This window comes from Macaca mulatta, chromosome 6, assembly GCF_049350105.2.
Source record: "Macaca mulatta isolate MMU2019108-1 chromosome 6, T2T-MMU8v2.0, whole genome shotgun sequence".
NCBI lineage: Eukaryota > Metazoa > Chordata > Mammalia > Primates > Cercopithecidae > Macaca > Macaca mulatta.
Window position 1 is genome coordinate 131,425,028 of NC_133411.1, and position 25,501 is coordinate 131,450,528.

At 39.9% G+C, this 25,501-nt stretch overlaps 1 protein-coding gene across 9 annotated transcripts in view; it reads left to right on the forward strand.

The window, feature by feature from the left end:
* SNCAIP (synuclein alpha interacting protein) overlaps nt 1-25,040 on the forward strand; it is a 147,273-nt gene extending 122,233 nt beyond the window's left edge. For 4 of the 9 annotated variants that reach the window (XM_028849689.2, XM_078005123.1, XM_078005124.1 and 1 more), the window contains exons 7-12: nt 1,540-1,665; nt 5,496-5,665; nt 10,416-10,508; nt 11,121-12,192; nt 13,514-13,584; nt 24,465-25,040. In XM_028849689.2, coding sequence (XP_028705522.1) covers nt 1,540-1,665; nt 5,496-5,665; nt 10,416-10,508; nt 11,121-12,192; nt 13,514-13,584; nt 24,465-24,549 — 1,617 coding nt within the window. In that variant the 3' untranslated portion in view covers nt 24,550-25,040. The remainder of the gene's footprint in view (nt 1-1,539; nt 1,666-5,495; nt 5,666-10,415; nt 10,509-11,120; nt 12,193-13,513; nt 13,585-24,464) is intronic. The other 5 variants (XM_078005126.1, XM_078005127.1, XM_078005125.1 and 2 more) reach the window with 2 other exon arrangements.
* The last annotated feature ends 461 nt before the right edge of the window (nt 25,041-25,501 follow it).

Consider the following 25,501-nt stretch of genomic DNA (forward strand, 5'->3'; position numbering starts at 1 on the left):
TTTTCCCCTACCTAATTAGAAAAAACAAAGGAACTGCTTTTACCTTATGCAAATGAAACATCACCTGCTCTGGTCCAAACATTAGCTCCAATTTTCTCTAGGTTTGCCTTTGAAGAAGAGGGCTAAGCATAGCAGCATATCCTTATCTAACTTCTAACTCCCGGCCATAGCTCCAGGCTCTGCTTCTATCTCATTCTCTAGGGACCCTTGAGGGTTTCAGTTCCCACAAGGTCTGTGTGCTTTTGCAGTTAACACTCACCCTGCTTTCTGGGATGCCTTCTTAGAAGGTTGTAGACATAGACTACATTGTTCTCATCATGCTCTTTAGGGGTCTTACTCCCTGGGGCTCGTTTAGAAAAAGTATGGTGCAAATGTTCAGTCTGTCCCTGATGTCAAGATACCTTCATAAACAGCGCCCTGTTCCCCTACATAAGGGGTGAAACATTAAAGGATTTGGCTGTTTTTATCCCAACATTCCTTTAGCAGATTAGTTGGCATGTTCAGAAGATGAAGGCAAATTTAATCCAGAAAAGTATAAAAGTTCATGACCAGTCCGAGCAAATAACTGCAAAAAAAAATCCTTTAAAAGGCTAAGAAGAAAGAAATTCAAGGTTATTTCAAACACATGATTGTCTTTTTAAATGTCAAATTCCACCCACTAAACTTCATGCTGTTGTTTTTACCACTCTCATATTTTTTTAACTTTATATTTAATTCTTCTATTTTAAAACAGTGAAATCCCATCCCCCTGCTTTCTCCAAAGGCCAAGCATAACATGAAAATACCACAAAACACTCAGTGGGTAAAATGCAAACAGATTATGACAACACATACTGTGATTGCTCTATGTCTTTGCTTTTGAAAGGTTTGTGTTCCAAGTTTTTGTTCTCTTCCTTTAACATGAAAGAAGAGAAATCTTTACCTTAAGACACCACCAACACTTGGTCAGAAAATCAAGAGGGTCCTGGTTTTATTTCAATGAATTTATTTTACACTTGGCAACTTAAGGTATTACCTGTTTTTTATAAGCCCATTGATTGCAAGCGGTGTGGATTACAAAGGCATGGTTGAAGAATTATAAACTTAAAAGTATAAGCTAGTTCTCAGTAGTTCAAGGTTTTATGGTAACATCTTGAAGCCTACAGGCAGTATAACACAGCAACAAGAACATTGCCTTGGGAGCCTTGGAATCAAAAGACATGGATTCTAGTTCCAACTTTGGATCTGTCTAGTTGTGTGCCTTGGATGAGGCACTCAATCTTCCTGCAAACCTATTTTCCCATCTATAGAATAGATAAGTAAAAGAAGAGCACTCCCAAGGGAACTTCCTGCTCTTAAAATTCTCTATGTCATCCTCTTTCATTCATTTCAGTCAGAGATTCAAGGATTTTCAATTCACATCTGAATGAGAATTTTCTCTTGCTACGGTAAACTTGGTTTTACCCAAGCTTCACAAATTAGAGTATTGTTTTCCTCTGTCTTTTTATCTGACTTCTCTGCCAGATATTACATGAATTCCAACTGTCTTTGTGTTTATAGGAAAAGATTCTTCTATGGCTTCTTCAGTTTATGCAGGAACAGGGCATCTCGTTGGATGAAGTAGACCAGGATGGCAACAGCGCTGTTCATGTAGCCTCACAGCATGGCTACCTTGGATGCATACAGGTACACAGGCCCTGCTATTTTGCAAAGAGAATTGAGTATATCAAATATTAAACAAAACATTAAAATTCTGTTCACTAGGAGAATGTCTGAATTAATTCACCTTTTGTATGGTCGTAGACAATAAGGAATTATTTTGAGAAGTCCACACAAATGTAGGCATAAATATCCCTAAGAGTTTCTCTTTCAGTGTCCCAGAGTGTTGAAAAGGACTTTTCCTGCTCCCTTATCACTGCTCTAAAACCCCAGTGCTGAGGACAATAGACATTAAATTTCCCCATGTTCTCAAGGCACCAGAGAAACCATTACCAGGCAGACATCTCTGTCTTTCACGTGGCAGTCTGCTTTTCCACTCACTAGTAAATTTCACCCTTCCAGATATTTGAAGAATAAGACGGATTTTTCAGGAATGGATTAGAATTCTTTGTGGTAGGGAGTTGTAGACTAGAGAGACAATGCTGTGGTTCCCCCTTTCTCTGTAGTAGGACTGAGCTTCTCAAATGCATTCAAAAAGTCCAGAATTGGTGGGAGTGGATTCAGATATTGATCCTCTCAGCCCTTGGGCAGGCCACCCAGGGCATTGATTGTCCAATCACTGCACCCAACAGTGTCAAGTAGCCTTATCTTTTTACCCTAACTTGCCTTCTAAATATTGTCATGTTCATTGTGTACAATGATGTCAAAAAGTTGGGGAGCTGAGCCACAGGAGAGGGGAAGGAGTCTCGTCCCCCTGCCCCGAGTCACATGAAGGGTGCTCCAAGAAAGCTCCCTAGAGAGTGTGGGGTTCCTATGGGAAGAAGAGATGGCATCTCATCCCTCGGCTGAATGCAGAGCTGCATGAAGCTGGGCCAAACCCGGAGCTGCCGTCCGAGTAGTGCATGGCAGGAAAGCCCACCAGGGGTCTGTCTCCAGGTGTCTGGAGTATATGTGAACATAAGACCCAATAGATCTTTCCACCTAGAAAATGTTGAACGCCCTCAGTGACAGAGCAAAAAGAGGGGATAGCTGAAGGAGGAGTAGCAGGTGGAAGAGGCATGACAATGTGAGGAAAGGAAAGGCTTTGAATTGGAAACAAAGTCAAAGTTTAGACTTGGTCTAGAATATTATTTACAGACATAAATCATTATTACCAGAATCAGATCAATTATACCATTATCATCATTGAAAGTGACCCAAAATATGTGAATTTATTGCCATATCTATATGATATATAGGATAGGGAAATTGACAACATATAGTTGAAGGTCATGATTAGAGACAAGACTTTTACCTCATCAAGTTCATACCGTTCAAAATATGTTGTGTGTATATAACATTTAATACATTTTCTACCTTTAAGAAAGCAGCACTCTTTTTGTTTGTTTGTTTGTTTTTTGTTTTTGGGGTTTTTTGGCTTACACGTGTGTTATTTTCCTATGTTGCAAACTCAGTGTGCTCAGTTATGCAACAGGTACTTACTGAGGCCCTCCTGGGTGCAACATAGATGGTATCCAAAACAGAAAACTGAGAGGTGAGAACTAGTTGCTCGGGAAGGTAGAGGAGACTTGGGAAATGACAGGAGAATATATGGGGAAAGTATAAATATAAAAAGCAAGAGATTTATGAAAACAAAAGGCAGAGATAATAGCAGAAATCTCTCTAGAGTGCCTACTCACATGGAACTGCTGTTTGGAGAACTAACTTGATAGGAAATAGTCCAGATAGCTGAAAGTTTTTCTATTATTGTTGGGAAAGCATACATCTTCTAATTTAAGGCATCAAGTTTTAAAAAACGTGATATGAAATTGGAGAGTATAGCAGAGAAATTTAAATTCTTACCAGGTTCTGCAGAAATATTAAAGGAGTAGCATTTTTTCTAAAGGAAATATGATTGAATAACCATTGAAAAATATGCTTTTCTATTTAACAAAACACTCTAATATTTAATAGTCTTGAAACAAACTTTTAATCAGCTAAGAAATGACTAAAGCCAAAGAGAGCCAGCTGAATATTGCTATGTGAGATTTTACTTATTTTTCTTTTTAATATGTGAAGAGAGATAGTCTTTCCTTTTAGAGCATTCATCACTCCACTTACACACAAATGATATTTTTGGCACTGGACATCATGGAAGTGGAAACTTGGATAATCTTGGAAGGGGGTCTGTCCACTGGGTGTGAAATTTAAAGAAAAAAATGATAAGAGACTGAGAGTGAGCAAGGGACCCTATGAGGTGAGGGAGGGGACTGAGTAAGGAAAACAATGGAAAGAAAACTGCAGAGGTCAGGCTCAAAGGGGAGTAATAACACTGTGTGTTTGTATTGCATCTCTTCAAGAGCTCTGAGGGCTCAATACTGACATGGTCTTTGTGACACTCCTGTGAGGTAGGTGGCAATGGCTTTGTGGTGAGTTGACCTTTCATAGTGAGTGATCATAAACCAAAAGGAAAATGAAGCTCCTTAATGACCTCTCAGTCTAAGTAGCCTAAAATTTTAAATACTACAACTATTGCTTAGGGGAACATACTGTCTACTACCCAAATTAATCCGGGTTTGCAATCTCATCATAATATTGTCAAAGAATCTATCAGATTGTAGTGGTTGATTAATATTGATGTAATAACTTTTTATGGAATCTAATAATATCACAGTATGGACACAAAACAGTTTGGATGTGGTTTTTTTTTTTTGGAATTATTAATTTCAACCATGATCCATCAAATTTCTGTCTCACCACAACTAATGGTACCTTGGCCAGATTCCATAACTTTGTCCTTTCTTATGACTATTAAAATTTACTCCAAGCCACTTTAAAATCTCAGTCTTACTTCTGATTCAAAGCATTCTCCTTCCCACCCAGATTAGACTCAAGATTCAAGGGACTTGGAATGGGAGTGAGACATGCCTTTTTACACACCACTTTAGCTCCTATCCCCCTCTCTCTTCTGGGCTGTAGTGTCAAGGATAAGGAGGAGATATGAAGAGAAAAAGTCCAATGTCTATTTGCTTAACTGGGAAAGGCATGCAACCTCCCTGAAAGTTGTCCCTGCTTCTTTGGCTGGCTGTGGTCACTGATGCCCTCTGTGGCAACCTTCAGATGCTGACTCTCCAGTGAGTGCCATGGGTGGGGTCTTCAGAGGGCCCTCTGGAGCCTTTCCCTCCTCCCCCATACAGTTCTCTCCACCTCTGGGGTACCCTATTGTCAAACGTCGCCAGAGAACCCTCTCCTCATTAACAGGGTGATAAGAAGCTCACACAAAGCTTTCTTCTACAAAGCCTGCTCAATCCACAGACATGCCCTCACCATGGCGCATCATGGGAGGGTGGCGGTTACTTCACAGCCTCCCCACTCTCAGCCACGTCATTTCTCTCCCGTTCTTTTTGTTCCTGATCAGATGGGCTCAGCAACAAATAAACAGGTGTTATTCCAAAACCAATTACCAGAGACCAAATCCAATTACTAGAGCCCAAGCAAATAAGAACAGGTAAGATTCCAGTCTTCCCCTCTTACAGGCATCTCTGACTTTATGAGTGATTCTCTTGGAGCCCAACCATGGCAAGAGGCAGAACTCCCCACCACAAAGACTGCGCTGCGTGTCTCATAAAGGAGAGCACACTATGGACAGCCTCCTCCTCTCTTTCCCAGCCCTCTCCTTATGTAGGCTGCAGGTGGGCATTGGTAGTGGTAGAACCGGCTCTGCTACATCATCATAGACTCTGAAGGGAGGTGTGTGATATCGACTGCTGGAAGATCCCTAGAGGCTTTCTTCATACTATTCAACATTCTGTTACAGTCATTAAAAAATCGTGTGTACAGAGATGCCCTGATACACATGTCTCTTCATTTTCTGACAGACCTTGGTTGAATATGGAGCAAATGTCACCATGCAGAACCACGCGGGGGAAAAGCCTTCCCAGAGCGCTGAGCGGCAGGGGCACACCCTGTGCTCCAGGTACCTGGTGGTGGTGGAGACCTGCATGTCGCTGGCCTCTCAGGTGGTGAAGTTAACCAAGCAGCTAAAGGAGTAAGTGGCCTGTTGGTTGCATGAGAACCAAGTCTAACTCATTATTGTTGTACTTAGGCTTCAGCCCAGTGCTGTGGTGAGCACTCTTCTTTCCAGTTGTACAGGGAATTCCTGCATTCTCCTCTTCTGTTCTTCTTCCATCTGAAGTCCTTACAGCCTGACTTCATGCTAAAGATGCCATCTCTGCAGAGGCAAAATGATGTCTAAACAGTAAAATGTACAGCAAGTTCCCAAAGCAGGGAATTTAAGCCAGTGGGCAAGGAGAGAGAGCCTCTCTTTGTGTTCACACATCAGGGCCAGATTTCAGAGCACCGGAAGCACTCACAGGCATCATCTCCAAACTTTTGTCCTTAATATTTGAGGAAATCATAAAGAACATGAGAGAGAGGAAAAGGCTAGAGATGGACCAGTTTCCCAGTTTTCTCAAAAAGAAAAAGATGTAGGGGAAATTACAGATATAACTTGGTGACTATCACCAGCAAATTTCCTATAAAAATTAATCAGATGATTCATGAATCCTCAGAATAAAAAATAGTGCTCGGTCAGCATGAAGTTACTTAAAACGCTCCATGACTAACTACAGTCAGTTCTTTCCTTGATAAGATTATTAAACTGGTACCAGGGCATGTCTGGATGTCAGGGGAGTATTTCTGAGAGATTGTCATAATATGCTTAGAAAAAGAGGTCCCAGATGAAAGGTCATCAGGTAGGTCTCCGGCAATTTGAAGGACTAAGGAGTTAGCACCTGCCTGAGGGGAACCAAGGTCAGCCCTTGAAAAGCTCACCCATTAAACATAGTTGCCAGATTGGGGAAGGTTTCCTGAAAATCAGTTAGTATTCAAAGTAATGTTGACAGATTAGGATGGTAAATCTTAAAAATTAAATTTTAGAGGGAAAAGAGTCTTATCTTTAAGTTTTATACACACACACACACACACACACACATTTTTTTTTTCTGAATAGAGTTCATTTGAAAAAAGCCTTGGTTGGGTGAAAGACCTCGATTAACTATGATCCATGCAAAAATATGACAAGGCCTTGGACCCTCTGCCTCTTCTCTAAGCTTGGGGAAATCTCCCTGCTCTCTCTTCTTCCACTCTTCTGCTTTCGAGCTACAAGTCTCTGTGCCCCTCTACCCCTGCCCCTGTCAATACTAGAATAATTTCTTTAATGAGTTATTACTTCTAGAAAAAATAAAATAAAATTTGAAACTTGAAAAAATGGGGTTACTGCCAAGCATCCTTTGCCTAGTTACACAAAACTTCCCCAGGTTAGGTGAGCTAGGTAAACTTCAAGGTCTCAAAGTAATCACAGGGAAAATGCACACAAATGAATAACTCAGTAAGCTATCTTCCCACAGTGAACACACTGTGCAAATGCCTTTATGAACATGTATAGATATTTCAAAAATCAAGTTCCTAGAAAAGGAATTGCTAGAGCAAAAGGCATACATATTTGAAATGTGGATAGATGTTAACTAATCTTTCCAAAAATGCTATACTAATGTCCACTCCCTCTAGTAATGTATGGACATATCCATAAAGAGGAACTTTAAAATGATCCAATGGAGTGTTTTTTCTAAAGGTTCATACTCAGAGAAGGGAACACAAAACATTCTCTTTCTTCTTCATAGCGTGGAATCTACAAAATTTTCATGAGCTACAATCACTGTTTCACTAGTGAACTGCTCAAAGTCAAAGTCTTGGCTGCTTTCTCAGTTGGTGATCCTGGGATAAAGTACACATATGTACTAGTAGACTGTAGTCCTTCAGTTGTCTCCAGAGCAGAATGCTGTGGACAGCTATAGTTGGGCCAATGACAAGATGAACTAAAGGAGGCTACATTGTATGCCCTAGTCTTTTACCTACTATATATCTCAGTGAAGTTGGCAAAACTAGAAGTGAATGGAGAAATCAACTTGGTACAGCCACAGTACACTGTGCCCTTCGGGCTCCCAGACACCAATAACATAGACAAGGACAGGAGAGAGGATGGAAAACACTAGTCTTCCCAGTCCAAAATTCTGGGGGAAGATAATCTTGAGTGCCTTTTCCAACCTTCAGCAACTCCTCAGAGTTAATAAACATAGTTAATATTTAGAAATGACAACCTTCAGCTCTACTGAAGTGCTAATCAACAAGTCTAGGTATTACGGGTGTCCCCCTCAAAAAAGTATGTTGGAATGTGACCTTATTTGGAGACAGCACCTTTACAGAAGTTACCAAGTTACAGTGAGTTCATTAGGATGAGTCCTACTTTGACTAGAGTCTTTATAATAGGAGAACATTTAGACACAGACATGTACACGGGGAGAATACCCGTAAACATGAAGGCAGGGATCAGGATGGTGCATCTGCAAGCCAAGGAATGCCAAAGACTGCCAGCAAACCATCAGAAGCTAGGAGAGAAGCAAGGAACAGCTTCTCCTCACAGCGTTCAGAGGGAGCCAGCCTGGCCGACACCATGATCTCAGACTTCCAGCCTCCAGAGCTGTACGATAATAAACTTCTATTGTCTAAGCCACCCAGTTTGTGGTACTTCCTTACAGCAGCCCTATCAAACTAATACAGTGGCCATATGCCCATATATTTTCTTTTCTACAATTAGAGCTGATGAGTTCTTCCTGAGAGCTTTTATAGAATCCAGAGAGTAATCGTCCTTCTCCATTCATACCTGGGATTCAAGTTGTCAGTCAACCCAATTACCCCAAAATATTTTTCTTGACTGTGTCGTAATTCACTTTAAGACATATAATAAACCCTTTAAAAGCAAACTCTAATCTTTCTTCATCTGTTTTATCCCCTCAATAAATATTTTTCTTAAAAACATGTGACATGCAATACCAGCTGGCAGAGTGGGAAAAGTAGAATGTTTTTATGTATTTTTAGTTTTTATTTTTTTCATTAGACCAGAATCAGCAAATTACAGACTGTGGACCAAATCCAGCCCATCAGCTGTTTTCATAAATAAAATGTTATTGGAACATAGCCACTCACATTCATTTGTCTATCATGTAGGACTGATTTCATGCTACAAAGGCAGAGCTGAGAAGTTGTGGTACAATTGTATCACAACTGTGTTTAGCTCACAGCCTAAAATATTTACTATTTGGCCCTTTAAGAAAAAGTTTGCTTGCAGGTTCCCACATTAGGCAATTACATGTCAGTAGGTGAGTCTGGAAGAATGAATCAGATAAAATGAGTTCACAGACTTCTCTGGTCTTAGTGATGAAATGTTTGGACTAAAACTGACAGCTTCTGAGAAAAACAAAGAAAATGCTTGGGGCTTATATAAGGGTATTAGCAGAATCCCATCTCACAGAATTAGATTTAGGCAGCTAATGGTTGCTGAGTATACACAGTGACACTCAACAAAGAGAACATTGGGCTTCCTCCACCCAATATCTAAAGTACAGCAGTCATTTTAAGAACATTGATGATATATTTATTTAATATATTTATGTATTTAATTATTTTAAATATTTTAAATCAAATATTAAAATATTAATAATAATTAAATATTTAATATTTAATATTTTAAATATTAATAATAATTAAATATTTAATATTTAATATTTTAAATATTTAATTCTTTTTCTATTGCTCTGTAACAAATTACCACAAGATTAGTGGCTTAAAACAGCATAAAATTTATCTTACAGGAATGTGGGTCAAGTCAAACTAGGCGGGACACATCTGTAGTGCCCACTACTTGGGAAGCTGAAGTGGGAGGATCGCTTGAGCCAGGGGTTCAAGTCCAGCCTGAGCAGCATAGCAAGACCCTATCTCTGAAATTTTTTTTAATTGAAAAAAATCTTTAATTCAAACAATTTAGGAAAAGTAAATATAACATTTTGAAGTGTATCCTTCCATATTTTTCTATATATATATATATTAAAAAATGCACATGTAGAAAATGGAGAGTTAGTTTTCTTTAAAATGAGGTTATAGATGCTCCTAAATTTACCATGGGTTTACGTTCCCAATAAACACATCACAAATTGAAAATATCACAAGGTTAAAATGCATTTAATACACCTAAGCTGTAGAACATCATAGCCTAGCCTAGCCTACCTTAAGTGTGCTCAGACCACTTACATTGGCCTACAGTTTAGCAAAATCATCTAACACAAATCATACTTTATGATAAAGTGTTGAATATCCCATGTAATGTATTGACTGCTGCACTGAAAGTGAGAAAGAATGGCTGTATGGATGCTCGAAGTACAGTTTCTACTGAATCCGTATCACTTTCTCATCATTGTAAATTTGAAAAATCACAAGTTAAAGTATAGTAAGTCAGAGATTGTATACTGCAAATAGTATTTTGTAATTTTCCTTTTTATTAAATGAAAGTAAAGTATACTTCATATATACATATTTATATATAACTATGCTTTATATCTACATTATGTAGACATAAGTGGGAAAACTTTTTCTATGTCCATAGATACTCAAACATATTATCATTTTAATAGCTGTCATTGTAGAAACAATTATAATTTGTTAACTCAGACTTACTGATAAGCATTTAGGTTACTTACAGTTTTTCATTAATATTGGCAATAAATATCTTTTTGGGGTACTTTTGATTGTTTCCTTAGGAAAATTTCTGAACTGAAGATTATGCACATTTTAAGGCTTTTGTATTTATTGCAACTTACTGGAAATTATTAGGAAAAAAATTATACTCCCTAATTTATAGCAGTAGCCAGTATCAGAGACCTCATGTGTTTTGGTTGTTTTCCCAGACAAACAGTAGAACGTGTCACGCTGCAGAACCAACTCCAACAATTTCTAGAAGCCCAGAAATCAGAGGGCAAGTCACTCCCTTCTTCACCCAGGTAATACCAGCACATTGTTGTTTAGCATTCTTAAGTATCCTAAATTGTTAAGCCTTCTTCTGAACTTCCTTTGATATATTTTAAGAGGATGACAACAGAAAACATTTTCTTCTTATAAAGGGGAATAAAAATGAGAAATCACAGTGAAAAAGGCACAGGACCTAGAGTCTGAAGACCTACTCTATTCTCTGATTCTGCTATTTTTCATTCCACGACTATAAACAAGTCACTTACTCTTTTGTGAGAATTGAATCTTTTAATTCTTCATCTGTGAAGTGGAAATAGGAGATATATAGATATAGATATAGATATAGCTTGATAAGTTTGTTGAAAATGGAATTAGCTGAGAACATTTATGCAAAATTGATGTATAAACAGTAAAACAGACAAATTTAGTAGTCATGGTAGTTATAGCCAAAGGCATAAGGCACCTTATAGCTGATACTATGGAGTATTTGCACATTGTTTTGAAGAGACATTAAGTACTTATTTGTATTCTGTTCTTATTTACTTGTACATTATTAGTGGCAGTAAAGGCCATGTAGCGACTTGTGGCTGAATCATTTCAACCCAGTAGGAAATCATCTCATATGTCCTTCATCTTCTTTTTAGTTCACCATCCTCACCTGCCTGCAGAAAGTCCCAGTGGAAATCCCCAGATGCAGATGATGATTCTGTAGCCAAAAGCAAGCCAGGAGTCCAAGAGGGGATTCAGGTTCTTGGAAGCCTGTCAGCCTCCAGCCGGGCTAGACCCAAAGCAAAAGACGAAGATTCTGATAAAATCCTACGCCAGTTATTGGGAAAGGAAATCTCAGAAAATGTCTGCACCCAGGAAAAACTGTCCTTGGAATTCCAGGATGCTCAGGCTTCCTCTAGAAATTCTAAAAAGATCCCACTGGAGAAGAGGGAACTGAAGTTAGCCAGGCTGAGACAGCTGATGCAGAGGTCACTGAGTGAGTCTGACACAGACTCCAACAACTCTGAGGACCCCAAGAATACCCCAGTGAGGAAGGCTGACCGACCAAGGCCACAGCCCATTGTAGAAAGTGTAGAGAGTATGGACAGCGCAGAAAGCCTGCACCTGATGATCAAGAAACACACCTTGGCATCAGGGGGACGCAGGTTTCCTTTCAGCATCAAGACCTCCAAATCCCTGGATGGCCATAGCCCATCGCCCACCTCAGAGAGCAGTGAACCAGACTTGGAATCCCAGTATCCAGGCTCAGGGAGTACTCCTCCAAACCAGCCCTCTGGTGACCCTCCACAGCCCAACCCTGACAGCACTGCTGCCCAGAAAGTTGCCACAAGTCCCAAGAGTGCCCTCAAGTCTCCATCTTCCAAGCGCAGGACATCTCAGAACTTAAAACTGAGAGTCACCTTTGAGGAGCCTGTGGTGCAGATGGAGCAGCCTAGCCTTGAACTGAATGGAGAAAAAGACAAAGATAAGGGCAGGACTCTCCAGCGGACCTCCACAAGTAACGAATCAGGGGATCAACTGAAAAGGCCTTTTGGAGCCTTTCGATCTATCATGGAGACACTAAGTGGCAACCAAAACAATAATAATAACTACCAGGCAGCCAACCAGCTGAAAACCTCTACATTGCCCTTGACCTCACTTGGGAGAAAGACAACAGATGCCAAGGGAAACCCTGCCAGCTCCACTAACAAAGGAAAGAATAAGGCAGTAAGTGCTATTTGGAGACTATTCTTTTTTTCTTCCTTCAAATGGATTATGTTGTCCCTAATACTACAGATTGTGGGCCCATGCTACCTTGAGGGAATCCCCAGAAAAAAAAATCCAAAGGGATGCATGGAAAGCCAAATAATGTGTCTAATGAGACATGTCTTGTTACATACATACTCCTTGCTCTTCTTTTGGAAAATATTCTAAGAGAGAAATGTTAAAAAAGAAGTCATAAGAGATTATATTCTGGTCCCTAAATTTCCCTAAATGGCATAATCTTTAGGTGTTAGGGATGCTAGACTTGGAGACATTTCTGCAAGATGAAACCACCAGTCAGTGCAAGTTTAGTCCTGCATTGGCACTGATTCTGTCCCAAGGAAGAGTTTGTTCTCTTCATGTGATGTGATAGTTTATTCTCAGGCTCAATTAAAAAGTACATAAATAGATGCTCTGTTTCTAAAGACTTAACTGTACAACTTTGGGATGACCTTTGAAATGAATACACCACAGGGACCTCCACATAGGTATTTTACAACACAGACTCCTAAGTGTTGATTGGAGCCTATAGGAACCTGAAGTGCTTGCCAGTCCACAGGGGATGGCAGAGTATGCCATGAACTACATTTTATAATTGCCTTCATTGGAAACCCATGCACTATAATCTGTGATTTATATCTAGTGGATAAGAGATATGAACATCTTTTTAGGCAATGTTTCCTGCAAGCTTTGCACTTGCCATGCCATTAAAAAATGGTATAGCAGCCAAAATGCAAAACTCTCTGTGGAATGGAATGACCTAGATCATTCTCCACGTGATCCAGATAAACCACCCAGTGGAGCTGCAGAATCTTTGTGATTTATCATTAGCTATAAACGTTAGAATCCCATTACAATGAGGTTTAAGAACTGTCCATATTCTTTTTGCAGTACCCAAATCAAGTTTTAGTGAGTATTTCTCTAATTAATTGAACACCAAATTTTAAATTATAAATCAATTTTGTCTGTAAATTGTCCTTATTATAGAAGACTACATCATGTGTTTGTTTCAGCTAGAAAAGGCATACTTGTGCCCAAAACACCAGACCTTTTGAGTCAAATGTGTCAAAACTTAAGTCACTCAAATAAAACTTTACCAGGTAACTTACTGGGTTCTGCTACTCAGTAGTAAAAGAAGAATCATCTCAGTTGCCCATGCTCCTTAAAGTGCATACTAAGCCACTGTCCTCTAATCTGTCTTCCTGCATGCTTCGTGTTTACTGGGCTTGTGCATGTGCTGAGCTTGTTGCATGTTTTCAGATGATTTTTAATTGCACCTCTCTAGGAAATGTACAGCAGCTGCATCAATCTTTCCTCTAACACGCTGATTGAAGAGCATCTGCATAACTACGCACGGTACGTGGTGCTAGGAGATGTGTTGTGCGGCCTTGACATGCTTTGCTTTGAATTGCATGAGCTTTTAAATCATGGACTTGGAGCACCTTTCATCAGAGGATAACACCAAGGAAGAAGAAAACTACAACTATTCCCCCAAGTAGAAGCAGGCACTGATGTAATGGTAACTAGGTCTTAGGTCGCTAGTCCCCCTTGGAGGGCTTTATTCCAGTGTCAGCCAGAAGATTCTTCTCAGTTCACAAACTTTTGCTGTATTTCCTAGTTGACTTTGGCTTTCAATCTTTGTTTTAATGGAGTCAAGTATTAAGAAAGTATTGAAATTAAATTTCCTGTCATGGTGGAGTGAGTCAGCCTCCAATCAGAATCGGAACTTTGAAACAGAGCTTGAATTTTATTTCAGTGTTGATTATAAACCAAAAGCTCCTTTCATCACCATTTTGCTGATCTCAGGAGAAGCAAGGCCTTGCCATTCTGAAATTTCTCAACATTAGCGTTATGAACACAATTTCAGTCTATGAGCCAGGTTTATGAGTGCCCATTAATAAAACAAGGGCCTTTCTCAAATAAGATGTTTACAATTCAAAATGCGTGGACTACATAACACAGAAAGGAGAGAATTGAGTCCCCAATGGCTGGGCCACCTCCTTGGGCAAAGTCCTTCTGCAGCATAGCTGTCATCTCCCTGTGGGATGAAACCAGTATGCCTTAATTGGTTTATTTCAGAAGAGTTACATCCGTAAACCCATTTTAAAAGACTATCACTTTTTATTTTGAGACAGAGTCTCGCTCTGTCACCCCGGCTGGAGTGCGATGGCACTATCTTCGCCCACTGCAACCTCCGCCTCCCGGGTTCACGCCATTCTCCTGCCTCAGCCTCCCGAGTAGCTGGGATCACAGGCCTGTGCCACCACATCTGGCTAATTTTTGTAATTTTAGCAGAATGGTTTTTGCCATGTTGCTCAGGCTGGTCTCAAACTCCTGACCTCAAATGATCCACCAGCCTCAGCCTTCCAAAGTGCTGGGATTACAGGCATGAGCCACCGCACCCAGGCATAAAAGACTATCACTTTTAAAATATTTAAACAAATTGAAAAATTATGGTATGCCATTCAGCACTCTTCCAAAATCCTCCAAAGCATGTATGTGGCTAGATGGATGGGTGGGTGGTGGTGTGTGTGTATTTGTGTGCTGTGGGTATGAATTTTAGTTGAGAATACTAAGTTGTAAGGAAGTCACTCTGCTTTTTTCTTTCTCTAAATCAAATTTAATCTGCTCTAAATCTTTATTCAGGCTAGAGGGAAATTAAATATCAGTCATTTTAGGGGATGCCCCTAGGGGGCTCATTAATTCAGTATGTTAAAGGAAGAACCTTGGAGCTTCAATATTTACTGGTCACCAGTGGTCTGCTTGGGTCAGGCTCACATGTTGCCAGAGTCCAGGTGTCTGAACTGCTTCCGGTCTCACCGAGGCAGGGAATCTTGGCCAGTGCTGAGAGCCAAATGCCTGGGGTGGGAAAGGAATAGAAAAAAAAAAAAAATGCTCATTGCCCTCCTAGACCTTGGTATTAGCCCACTTCTATTTCATTTCTCCTAACCTGGGTTCCTCACCCCTATGCCCTCTCTGTCCCCATCTTGGGAGGAATGTGTTTTCTGGTGCCTGGAAAATTCTGCTTTTGTCCTTAAACAGAAGCTACCAGCAACCCTCTGAGGCAAGAAAGCACAAAGAGTTGGCAAACTCCTTGGGAAGGGGAAGAATACCTCTTATTTCTTCCAGGCGCCTACAGCCACAGGGAGTAGGAGCAATTAGTATCACAATTAGTGATAAAGACAATTAGTATAAAAGACAATTAGTATCACAGTAGATTCTCCTGCCAGAAGCATTTCATTCTGTCTTTTTATAAGCAAGGGAACAAAGCTGAGATATCTGCTATAATAGGATTACAAAAGTCAGAGTACAAAATGAGGTTATGGGGCTACTCAGTTATCTGACACTAGGTTAACACTTTCCCTTTCTAAGCTTAAGGAAAAGTCCTTCTAAAGGCTCAGTTTAGAACCTATTAGATTCATTGGCTTTACTTATTAACAGAGTTTAATTTCAACAATAAATACTTAGAAACCCCAAAATAAAAATATTCAATGTATTTAAATAAACATCTTGACCCCTTCCCCTCATTACCCTGTAAATTAACCTATACTTTATCATGGTTGTCATTTGCCATGTGTTTCCATAGAAAGTGGAAACCTTGGCCGGGCGCGGTGGCTCATGCCTGTAATCCCAGCACTTTGGGAGGCCGAGGTGGGTAGATCACGAGGTCAGGAGATCAAGACGATCCTGGCTAACAAGGTGAAACCCCGTCTTTACTAAAAATACAAAAATTAGCCAGGTGTGGTGGTAGGCACCTGTAGTCCCAGCTACTCGGGAAGCTGAGGCAGGAGAATGACATGAACCTGGGAGGCGGAGCTTGCAGTGAGCAGAGATCGTGCCACTGCACTCCAGCCTGGGCGACTGAGCAAGACACCGTCTCAAAAAAAAAAAAAAAAAGTGGAAACCTTAGTTCTTTCATGCTAGAAAGGAGATGTTTCACTCACTCATAATCACACACAGACAGAGGGAACTAGGCCGGTTCACTCCTGAGATAAAGCAAAAATGGATCTCTCTGGCTGAAATAAAGATTCCTCTGATAAATTCAGACTGGAGTGGGAATGTGGGCCTGAAAAATACCTAAGCTTGCATAATTTTGTCTGTGGGACCCTACTGCAAGAAGGAAAGGAACTAAAGTGTTCGTGTCTCAGCAATGACTCCATATCTTGGCCCTAAAATTTGCTTGACCACCAAATGGCTCCTCTCAGGTAGCAGGGATGCCCAGGGTGATATGACTTTGGAAACCAGTGGCAGTCATTGGGTTGGAGTTGGGGCGAAATGTTATTGCCTCTACATAGCCCTATCAGCATATCCTGGGGAAAAGAGTGAGGCGATGGATCCTGGTTCCAGGAATACATTGGAATTCCATTTTAGTTAAAAGAAATTATTTTTTTCTGATAACGGAAAAATAGGGACTATAAATATAACATTTTAAAGAATGTCTGCTCTGTGAGGACTCTGTTTGCTATTTATTTTTCTAAATTGGTCACAGCTTGATAGCAAAGAATCTAAATTTCTTTTCAATGCCCTTTAAAATTAGATTCAACTCTAATCCTTTGAGCAGCTTTCCCAGTGTGATTCAACTGCAGAGGATAACTTGGTTTATAACAAGCAGATTTATCTTTACTTTATCTTACAAAGGACAAGTTGTTTTTAAGTTATTATAACTCCAAGGAAATGTTTGCAATTACTTGTCTTAAAATGCCAGTGAAACATTCATTTCCCAGAGTTTAAGTCCATCTGAGATCTTTAGGGCACTAAGTGAGCATTGATTCCAGTTACTGATAGGCAAAGGGCATAACCCCTGGCCACCACCAGTAACACCCACTTTGACTACAGTGGCACAGTTGCCTGAGGGGTTAACATCAGGAAACCCCTAATCCTAGCACCAGCGTTAGCATAGACTCCTTAAAAATCATAAAGCAATAAATACCATTAGTGTGGGTTTTACTGACAAAGTATTAGCCACACTGGGAATTTTATATTGGGAGCCAAGAGCTGGTATCAAGTATTTTGCATAGATCTTAAGGTTGTTCAGCAGCCACTTCAAAGAGACTGGTTTGTTTCGCCAGCAGTGAGATGACATCTGCTATGGTAATGGTCATCTGCTGTGCCCATTAGGGTATCATTCTCCCACCCCTAACACACACACACACACACATTTCTGTCCCTAGTGCCAGGACATCATACTAAACAGAAAAAGGAACAAAGATGTGGAAGACATTGGGAAGTAAAGGTGAGGCCCTGGCTGAAACCTGCTCCCAACCAGAGCATATCCTCAGCCCCACTAAAAAGCATTTCCAGAATCATGATGGGAAAATGCAGCCAGTGCAACAAGACCCTGGTGCTGCTGAACAAATGGGTCCTTGCCATCATTCCTCTATATATTATCAAATAACCATATTTTAATCTTGTTTTCATTTTTTGACGTTAAAATGTTAACATGATTTTTAACTCATATGCTTGATTCTTGAAAGGATAATGATAAACCTACTCAATCATGTAGGTGTGTTACCACACTGTCTAATATATGTTGAGTGCATCCTTTCAGAGACAGACAAATCTTACCAATGCAACAGTTCAGAAAAGTTTGTTAAAGTGCTGTTAATGAAAAAGTATTTAGTAAAGTAGTTGGTGCTTAACACTATAGACATTTGAGTTTTCGCTCAGAAACTGTAGTTTCATGGATTTTTTGTTTTGTTTTGTTTTGTTTTTGAGACAGGGTTTTACTCTGTCACCCAGGCTGGAGTGCAGTGGTGTGATCTTGGCTCACTGCAACCTCCGCCACCCAGGCTCAAGCGATTTTCCTGCCTCAGCCTCCCAAGTAGCTAGGATTACAGGCGTATGCCACTACCACCCAGCTACTTTTTGTATTTTTAGTAGAGACAGGGTTTCACCCTGTTGGCCAGGCTGGTCTTGAACTCCTGACCTCAGATGATCCACCTGCCTCAGCCTCCCAAAGTGTTGGGATTATAGGCATGAGCCACCACACCCAGCCTGTAGTTTCAAGTTCTAAGCCCTGAATGGAAGTATAATTTTCTGTTTGCCTTTCTAACCTACTGGCACCAGACTCCATGCCCAATTAGCAAAAGTTGAAAGACAACAACCAGGTACCTAAAGTTGGGTGATTGCCTCTGCTCCAGAAACCCCTAGAGCAACACTGACCCTCCCAGCTCCCATGCGTCCCCAGGTACTCTGTGCTCTCCCACAATGTACCCCCAGGTACTCCGTGCTTCCTCCCCACCAATGCTTCCCCAAGTGTTCTGTCTCTGTCCCCATACCCAACCCTGCCAACCCTTTCTCTGTCTCTCACTCTCGCTCTCTTTCCTGCCTCCTCATGCTTCCTTAGGTGTTCTGTGTCCTGCCCACACCCACCTCAGCCTCGCCTATAGTCTCAAAGTATTTTCAGAATGAAAACCCTCATTATATACTATGACTTGGAGAAGAAGAAGTGAGAGGCTCTAAACTTAAACTATTTCATCACATGAATTAAGTGACAGTTCCTTCTTTCAAATGTGCCAGGGTTTGGGGTTTCCATTGACCATTGCACAGTAGAATTTCAGGAAATTGTTGCCAATAAGGCAGAGTCTTGTGTATAAAGAAAAAATGTCGATGTTATGAGAAGCCAGAATGATCATATCTTCCCAGTGTCTAAGCACAATTTAGCAAAGTCTTTATAGAGGCTGGCAGAGTTCCCAAAATGGATGCACAAATGGGGTGTCTTTTCATAAGCTCCTTACACTGGGAAAAGGAGAAAGCAGATTGCACCAAAAGAAGACAGTGAAACAGTTTAGTTAGTATCAAAGCACGATAAGTTGAGACATAAAAAAGGCAGGGAAGACCCTCGTACTCTCTTAAATCACTGCCCCAGGGAGGCAGGAAATGAATGTGTGGAGCTTGTGAACACCCATGAACCAACAGTAGGAAGATAACAGGAAGAGAACTGCCTTGGATACCAAAATCTTCCCACCAGACCACTTGCTTTCAACAAGCCACTCCTGATTTAAGGATAGTCAGAAAACCTAAGGACAACTCACTTTCCACCCCCACCCTCCTTTCCTTATTCCCCAAAGATCCAGTTTTGAATTGTGTGACCTCAAAGCAGATACATGTTCTATTAATGTCATATTTGCACCACATGTCTGCCACCACTAGGGGCATCTTTGTGCATTAAAAGAACAGAGCCTGCCTATATCTCTTAAGGCTGGATGGAATTTCAAAGAAGCAATAGATTGGTTGAGTTTAAAAACACCAAATAGAGACTTTACACAGCCACTTTCCAGTGCCTTCACGAAGTATCCCTCCCCCAGCCAGCCACTGGTGCTCTTCGTTGCTACGCTGATGACAGCGTGGATGGACAATCTTCCTAATGCCACATCCCTGGATGGCCAGGCCACTCTTTGCAACCATTTTCAGCTCTAAGTCACACATTTTGCTCTGCCAGGATAAGGCATGGTTCCTTCACTCAGGGAGATCCTAATCAAGAGAGAATTAAAATAGGATTCAAGTAAAACATGGCAAACTCTGTGAAAGGCCTAAGAGCTTCATGAAAATAGCGACCCCCGTTAGCACCTTTGGACTCCACGTGTACTCCCAGCGTCTTGCTTGGTGCCTGGTGCATGATAGAGACTTCATAGATATTTGGAGAGAGGCAGAGCTAGAGAGAGGAAAAGAGGAAGAAGAAAGAAGAATATAAATAAAAAAAAGACTGAGCCTGTCTTCCCACAGCAGGGGAAAATGGAGTGTTCTTTATCAATATTGGCCTTCTGGTCACAAGTCCACCTACCCACAGTGAGTTTCCATTTGGGCACTTCAAATACAAGTGTTCATACCTTGAACCAGAATCCCATTTCTTAGTAGATGATACTTATAGATGTGCTCTCAGTCAAAACTCTGAGGGAGATCACAGAAAATAGCAAGGTTTCCCTGTTTTGGTTATCAGCAGAAATGTCGTGCATGCCATGGACCATTCTACATGGATGCTGTAAGTTGCTGTCTAGTCACCATGGACTGTGGAAATATGCAATCCATGCCTAGATGAGTCAGCAAGTTAGAACACTCGAAAAACTGTTATTTAAATTTAAGGGTTTTTTCTTTCCAATTTTGGTCACTCAGAATGTGATTTCAAATCCAAAAATGAAATAGAGAAGCAGCAAATTATCTGAATAATTCATGCCAGAATTACCCAAGCACTTTTGTTCTTTGCATACTGCTAGTTTGGGATTAGGTAATTGAAGGGTTCAGGGAGGATTGAATTATCCTGGTATTTTTCAGATAAATGCCTCAAGTTAATATTTTACTTGGTACAGACTTAGCTCTAATCATACGGGATTTTGTCCTGCAGAAAGAGTGCTCATTTTAGTGTTTTTGACCACAGCACCTCTTATATTAAAGCGGAAATGCCCGTAAAAGTCTAAACTATATTATCCTTAGCCTATGACCGAAACCTTCTTTTAAATTTTTTGTTTTAAATTTATTGTTAAAGTGATATAGATACTTACAAGAGTAGTATTAGCATTATAATAAAGACTGGATGTGCCCTGTGCCAAACCCACCCCCTTCCCTAGCCTCACTCTTTTGAATCGACCACTCGCTTTTCCTTCAGGTGTTTTCTCTAGTATTCTCTATTTGGAAGTAACAAGCTCATACATATTTTCAGTTTCAAATAGTATCCCTGTTATCTATTGGCATTTTACTATAGAAAATCAAAATGATAGCACTTATAAACACTTATAAAGCACGTACAGTATCCCAGAGAATATTTCAGGTACTTTACACATATTTACTATTTTAGTCTTCTCAATGACACTATGTGACAGATACTTTTTTCTTTTTTTTTTTTTAAGAAACAGGATCTTGCTCAGTCTGCAGTACAGTGGTGTGCAGTACAGTGGTGTGCAGTACAGTGGTGTGCAGTACAGTGGTGTGATCTTGGCTTACAGCATCCTCTAACTTCTGGGCTCAAGAGATCCTCCCACTTGAGCTTCCTGAGCAGCTAGAACTACTAGCATGTGCCACCCCACCCAACCAAGCAGATACTATTATTATCCTAATTTTGCATATTGGAAACTGAGACATAGAATGATTACATATCTTGCCCAAGGTTACATAGAAATGATGGCAATAGATTGTGGAGCCAGGATTTGAACTCAGTTAGTCTGGCTCCTAAATCCGTGTTTTTAACAATGAACCAAATGTGTCTAGCTCCATTTTAGCATCCAACAATGCAACACTGCACCTGCTCTCTCTTTCTCTGTCTCTCTTTTTCCCTCTCTTTTCTCTCTGTCACACACACAACTACACACATGTACACATTCCTACTTCCTCTTCCTCCCACCCCCATGAGTATAGTTGTATCACTCTAAAGAGCTAAATCCGTATTCAGTGTTAATTATCATTGTGGTTATTTAAATATTAATCACAAGGATTCATTCATTGTGTTGTCCTGTGTTATATTTTCTTTCTCATTCAATTTTATGTTTCCCATGGAAATAATTTTGGTTTCTTAATTTACAATGCGTTTCTAAACACTCTGCTGAAAACCAAACCATCTTTTAGCAGCCTCAGACAGTTCAGGTGTTTGTCAGTTTCTCTCTGTTCATGGACACCCCCCCTCCTGCCCCCATCTTCACTGCTGCCTCCTGGCACTGCCACACAGCTATCATCCCAGAGTCTGTCATGCACATCATCCTGGGAATTCCTTTTGCTTCTCTCCTGCTTAGACTCTGTTTCCCGAACCTGTCTTTTCTTTTTGGTTGATTCTCATGCTTCAATCATATATCTTCCCACCCAAGGAAGGTAAATAGGTGCTAAGTTTTTTGAGACCTTGACAGTCTGGAAATACCTTCAATTTACCGGATTGAGTGTTTGACTCAGTATAGGATTCTAGGTGGTAAATTATTTTCTTTCAGAATCCGGAACACATCATTTCATTTTCTTTTGCTTCTAATGTGTCTGTTGAGAAGCCCCATTCTTCCCTGCTGATGGCTTGGAAGATTTTATGATTTCTTCTTTATCTCCAAAATTTTGATTTTTTGATGCTTTGCCATGATGTGGGTCTGTTTTCATTCCTGGACTGTGGGCACTCAGCAAGCTTTTTCAATCTCAGTACTTCAATTCTGGGAAATGTTTTGTACAATTTCTCTGAAAATTTTCTCTTCTCCAATTTCTCTGTTCCCTCTTTTGGAAATCATCTTATGCTAACGTTAGACATACTGGACTGATCCTCAGATTTTCTAATGATTCTTCTCTATTTATCCATACTTTGATTTTTTTAGTTTGAATCTCTAATATATTTACTGAATTTTGCCTTTCAATTTTGCTATTGAATGTTTTATTTCTGCTATAATAATATTAATTTCCAATATCACTTTACTGGTTTTCTCTTTTTTCCTTCATTATAGCTTTTTTCTTTTTTTTCTTTTTATTTTCTTTTTGAGACAGAGTCTTGCTCTGTCACCCAGGCTAGAGTGCAGTGGTGTGGTCTTGGCTCACTGCAACCTCTGCCTCCTGGGTTCAAGGGATTCTCATGCCTCAGCCTCCATAACTGGGACTACAGCCACCACACCTGGCTAATTTTTGCATTTTTGGTAGAGACGGAGTATCGCCATGTTGGCCAAGCTGATCTCAAACTACTGACCTCAACTGTTCCACCTGCCTTGGCCTCCCAAAGTGTTGGGATTACAGGTGTGAGCCACCACGCCTGGCTTTTGTAGAGTTTTATGAGCAAATCTTATTTAAATGTTTGCAGTCAAATACAAATGCATATCTTTATCTTCCTTTTTACAATAAAGGCATCATACTCTACACACAGTTTTGTTTCTTGCTTTTTTTCACCTTACATGTTGGGGGACTTTATGTGTTAGTGTACAGAGAGCTTCTTCATTCTTTAACATAGTTGCTATCATCTTCAGAAGTACACGGTGCTTCTAATTCCTGCATCTGGCAGCAGTGCAGATCAGTTAGTTGGATTCCCTGACTGTAAGCTTGGGTTTTTGCTTTTTCTGCTCTGCTAAACCAATTCTAGATGTTCATCCACCTTTCTGTTTCTGAAATACTATTGACATTTTGTCTGTTGTATCCTCTCCTCCCATTTCCCTTATTCATCTAAATTTGTGTCTTTTTAATTTCTTTTATTTCAGTGTTATTTTGCAGGATATGGAGGACAAATGTGCGTATTCAATCCATCATGTTTAATTGGAATCTCTAGCACATCTTTTAGCCAATTAGATTTTTCTTTCACCTTCTTCTCTTTCCCTTTCTTGCCCATGGACAGCTCTCTAAAGTTCCAGTTAGAGGGAAAATAAAAATAAGAATTATAACTTTCAGATGATGATGATGATGATGATCAAATATATTCCAGCACACTGAAAATAGGCTTCATGGTCTTTGTGAGTAAGCACAATTTTGAGACTCTGGAGCCATGCCTGGGGTTCTCCTGCATCCAAATGTGGTCTCATAATAGCTAGTATCATTACCAGAAAGTGTTTTTGTCTGGTGTAGCAACAAGAAGTAATTTAGTAATATGTGGCCTTTTCCACCCTCAGAAGATAGCTCCTCTCTGAAGATTTTACACCCAGAATGGGACTAATACCTCATGAAAATGATTGCACCTGCCTAGGGGAAAATTTATTTGAAAAGCAAAGCTGTTCCCTGGCTCAAGTTTGTACTCTTTTTCCACAGACTTACTAGGTATCCAGTATTGAGGGAAAAGGAGCATATTGTTCTTTAGCTTTCTTTTTCCCATAGATTTATCTACTTATGATCTTTCAACATGCTATGACTCAGTAATCACACCCCAAAGAAAAAGCATTCTTCTTTAAACTTTTAAGGCTCAAGCTTATTGGAGAATAAAAGTGTCACCAGTGAATCTATCTAAATAAAATAAAAATATTTTGTTTATACTCAACCAACAGTACTATACTTCCTATCTTGTTTAACTCTGATAAAATTCCCATGACTGTAAAAATGCCTGTATTTCAATCAGTATGGTTGAGAAATTATTTCCATAGCTGAGTTAGAAAGTGTTTAGTAAGTGTGTGTTATTACATGACTATTGCTTTCATTGTTTAAAGAGTGGTTTATATGAAAAGAGAATAATTTGCGTATTGGAATGAAGTGTTCTTCAGTGTGGTTTGTATGAGGATAATTTCCATTTTTGGTGAGCTGTTTAGTGGTGTTGTCTTGTAACTTGACCATAGTTTTATCTAATTTTGGCCTGTGGTTTCTCTTCTGCTTAGGCATAATGACATCAATAGAAAAATGAAGAAATCCTACAGCATAAAGCACATTGCTGAGCCAGAGTCAAAAGAACTCTTCTTGTAAATCACTTTTTAAATTTTCTCTCACTGATGCCCTTTGGACACTAGTGGAAATTTCTGGATATCCTCTATGGAAAGAGAACCATGAAAACAATGCCTCACCAGCAGAAGAACAGAATATCAGGATGCCTTAAATTTATAGTAGTAGACTGTAAAAGATTCCTTTTGGGGTGATATCTGTATATATAACTTGTGTTTTTTTTTAAAAAAAAAAAAGATGCTGTTTAAAAGCATGATTGGGAAAATGTATGTTTTTAAAGAGTAGATTGATTCACCCTACCCACAGGACGTTGACCAAACCACTGATGCCATTTTATATTTCATCAATTGCATGAGTATTTGCTAATGTTGATTGAACCTCCCTTTCCCCATAATGTGGGCAGATTTGGCTCAGCTCCTTCATGAGATCAGGTCAGTGATATTGTTTTATGTCAAGAGTGTTCTTTCTGTCATTTCTACTTTTGTATAAAGGAAATAAAACAATGTTAACAGCCACCTATAAGCTTGGGGCACCTACTTTCTAACAAATCTGTGATGTTCTGATTTCTAAGGGACTTTGCAAGTATTTTGACTGCTGGTATTTGATTTCAGGAACAAACTGCTCAGTTTAGCGGTTTTCCCATAGGGGTCAAATAAAACGTTCTATATTTCATTAAGTACTAAAAGATCAGACAAGTATATAAAGTAAGTCAGTTCCTTCTGCCTTCTCAAATCTCAGTGTTGACATGGGAAAATATTAAGGAGAACTAAGGATTTAGCCCCTTCTTGGGTCACTTTTTTCTGCCTCTGACACATTATGAGACCTGTCTAATCCCTTTAGGAGACAGTGTGGAGCCCAAGTTCATAACAGCCCCATTCTTGATGCAGCTCTCTCCCTCCATGTAAGCAGTAAGTTCCAGAAGGCTTCCTTCTATCATGTAAAAATATATTTCTGTTGAAACTTCAAGAGTTTTATT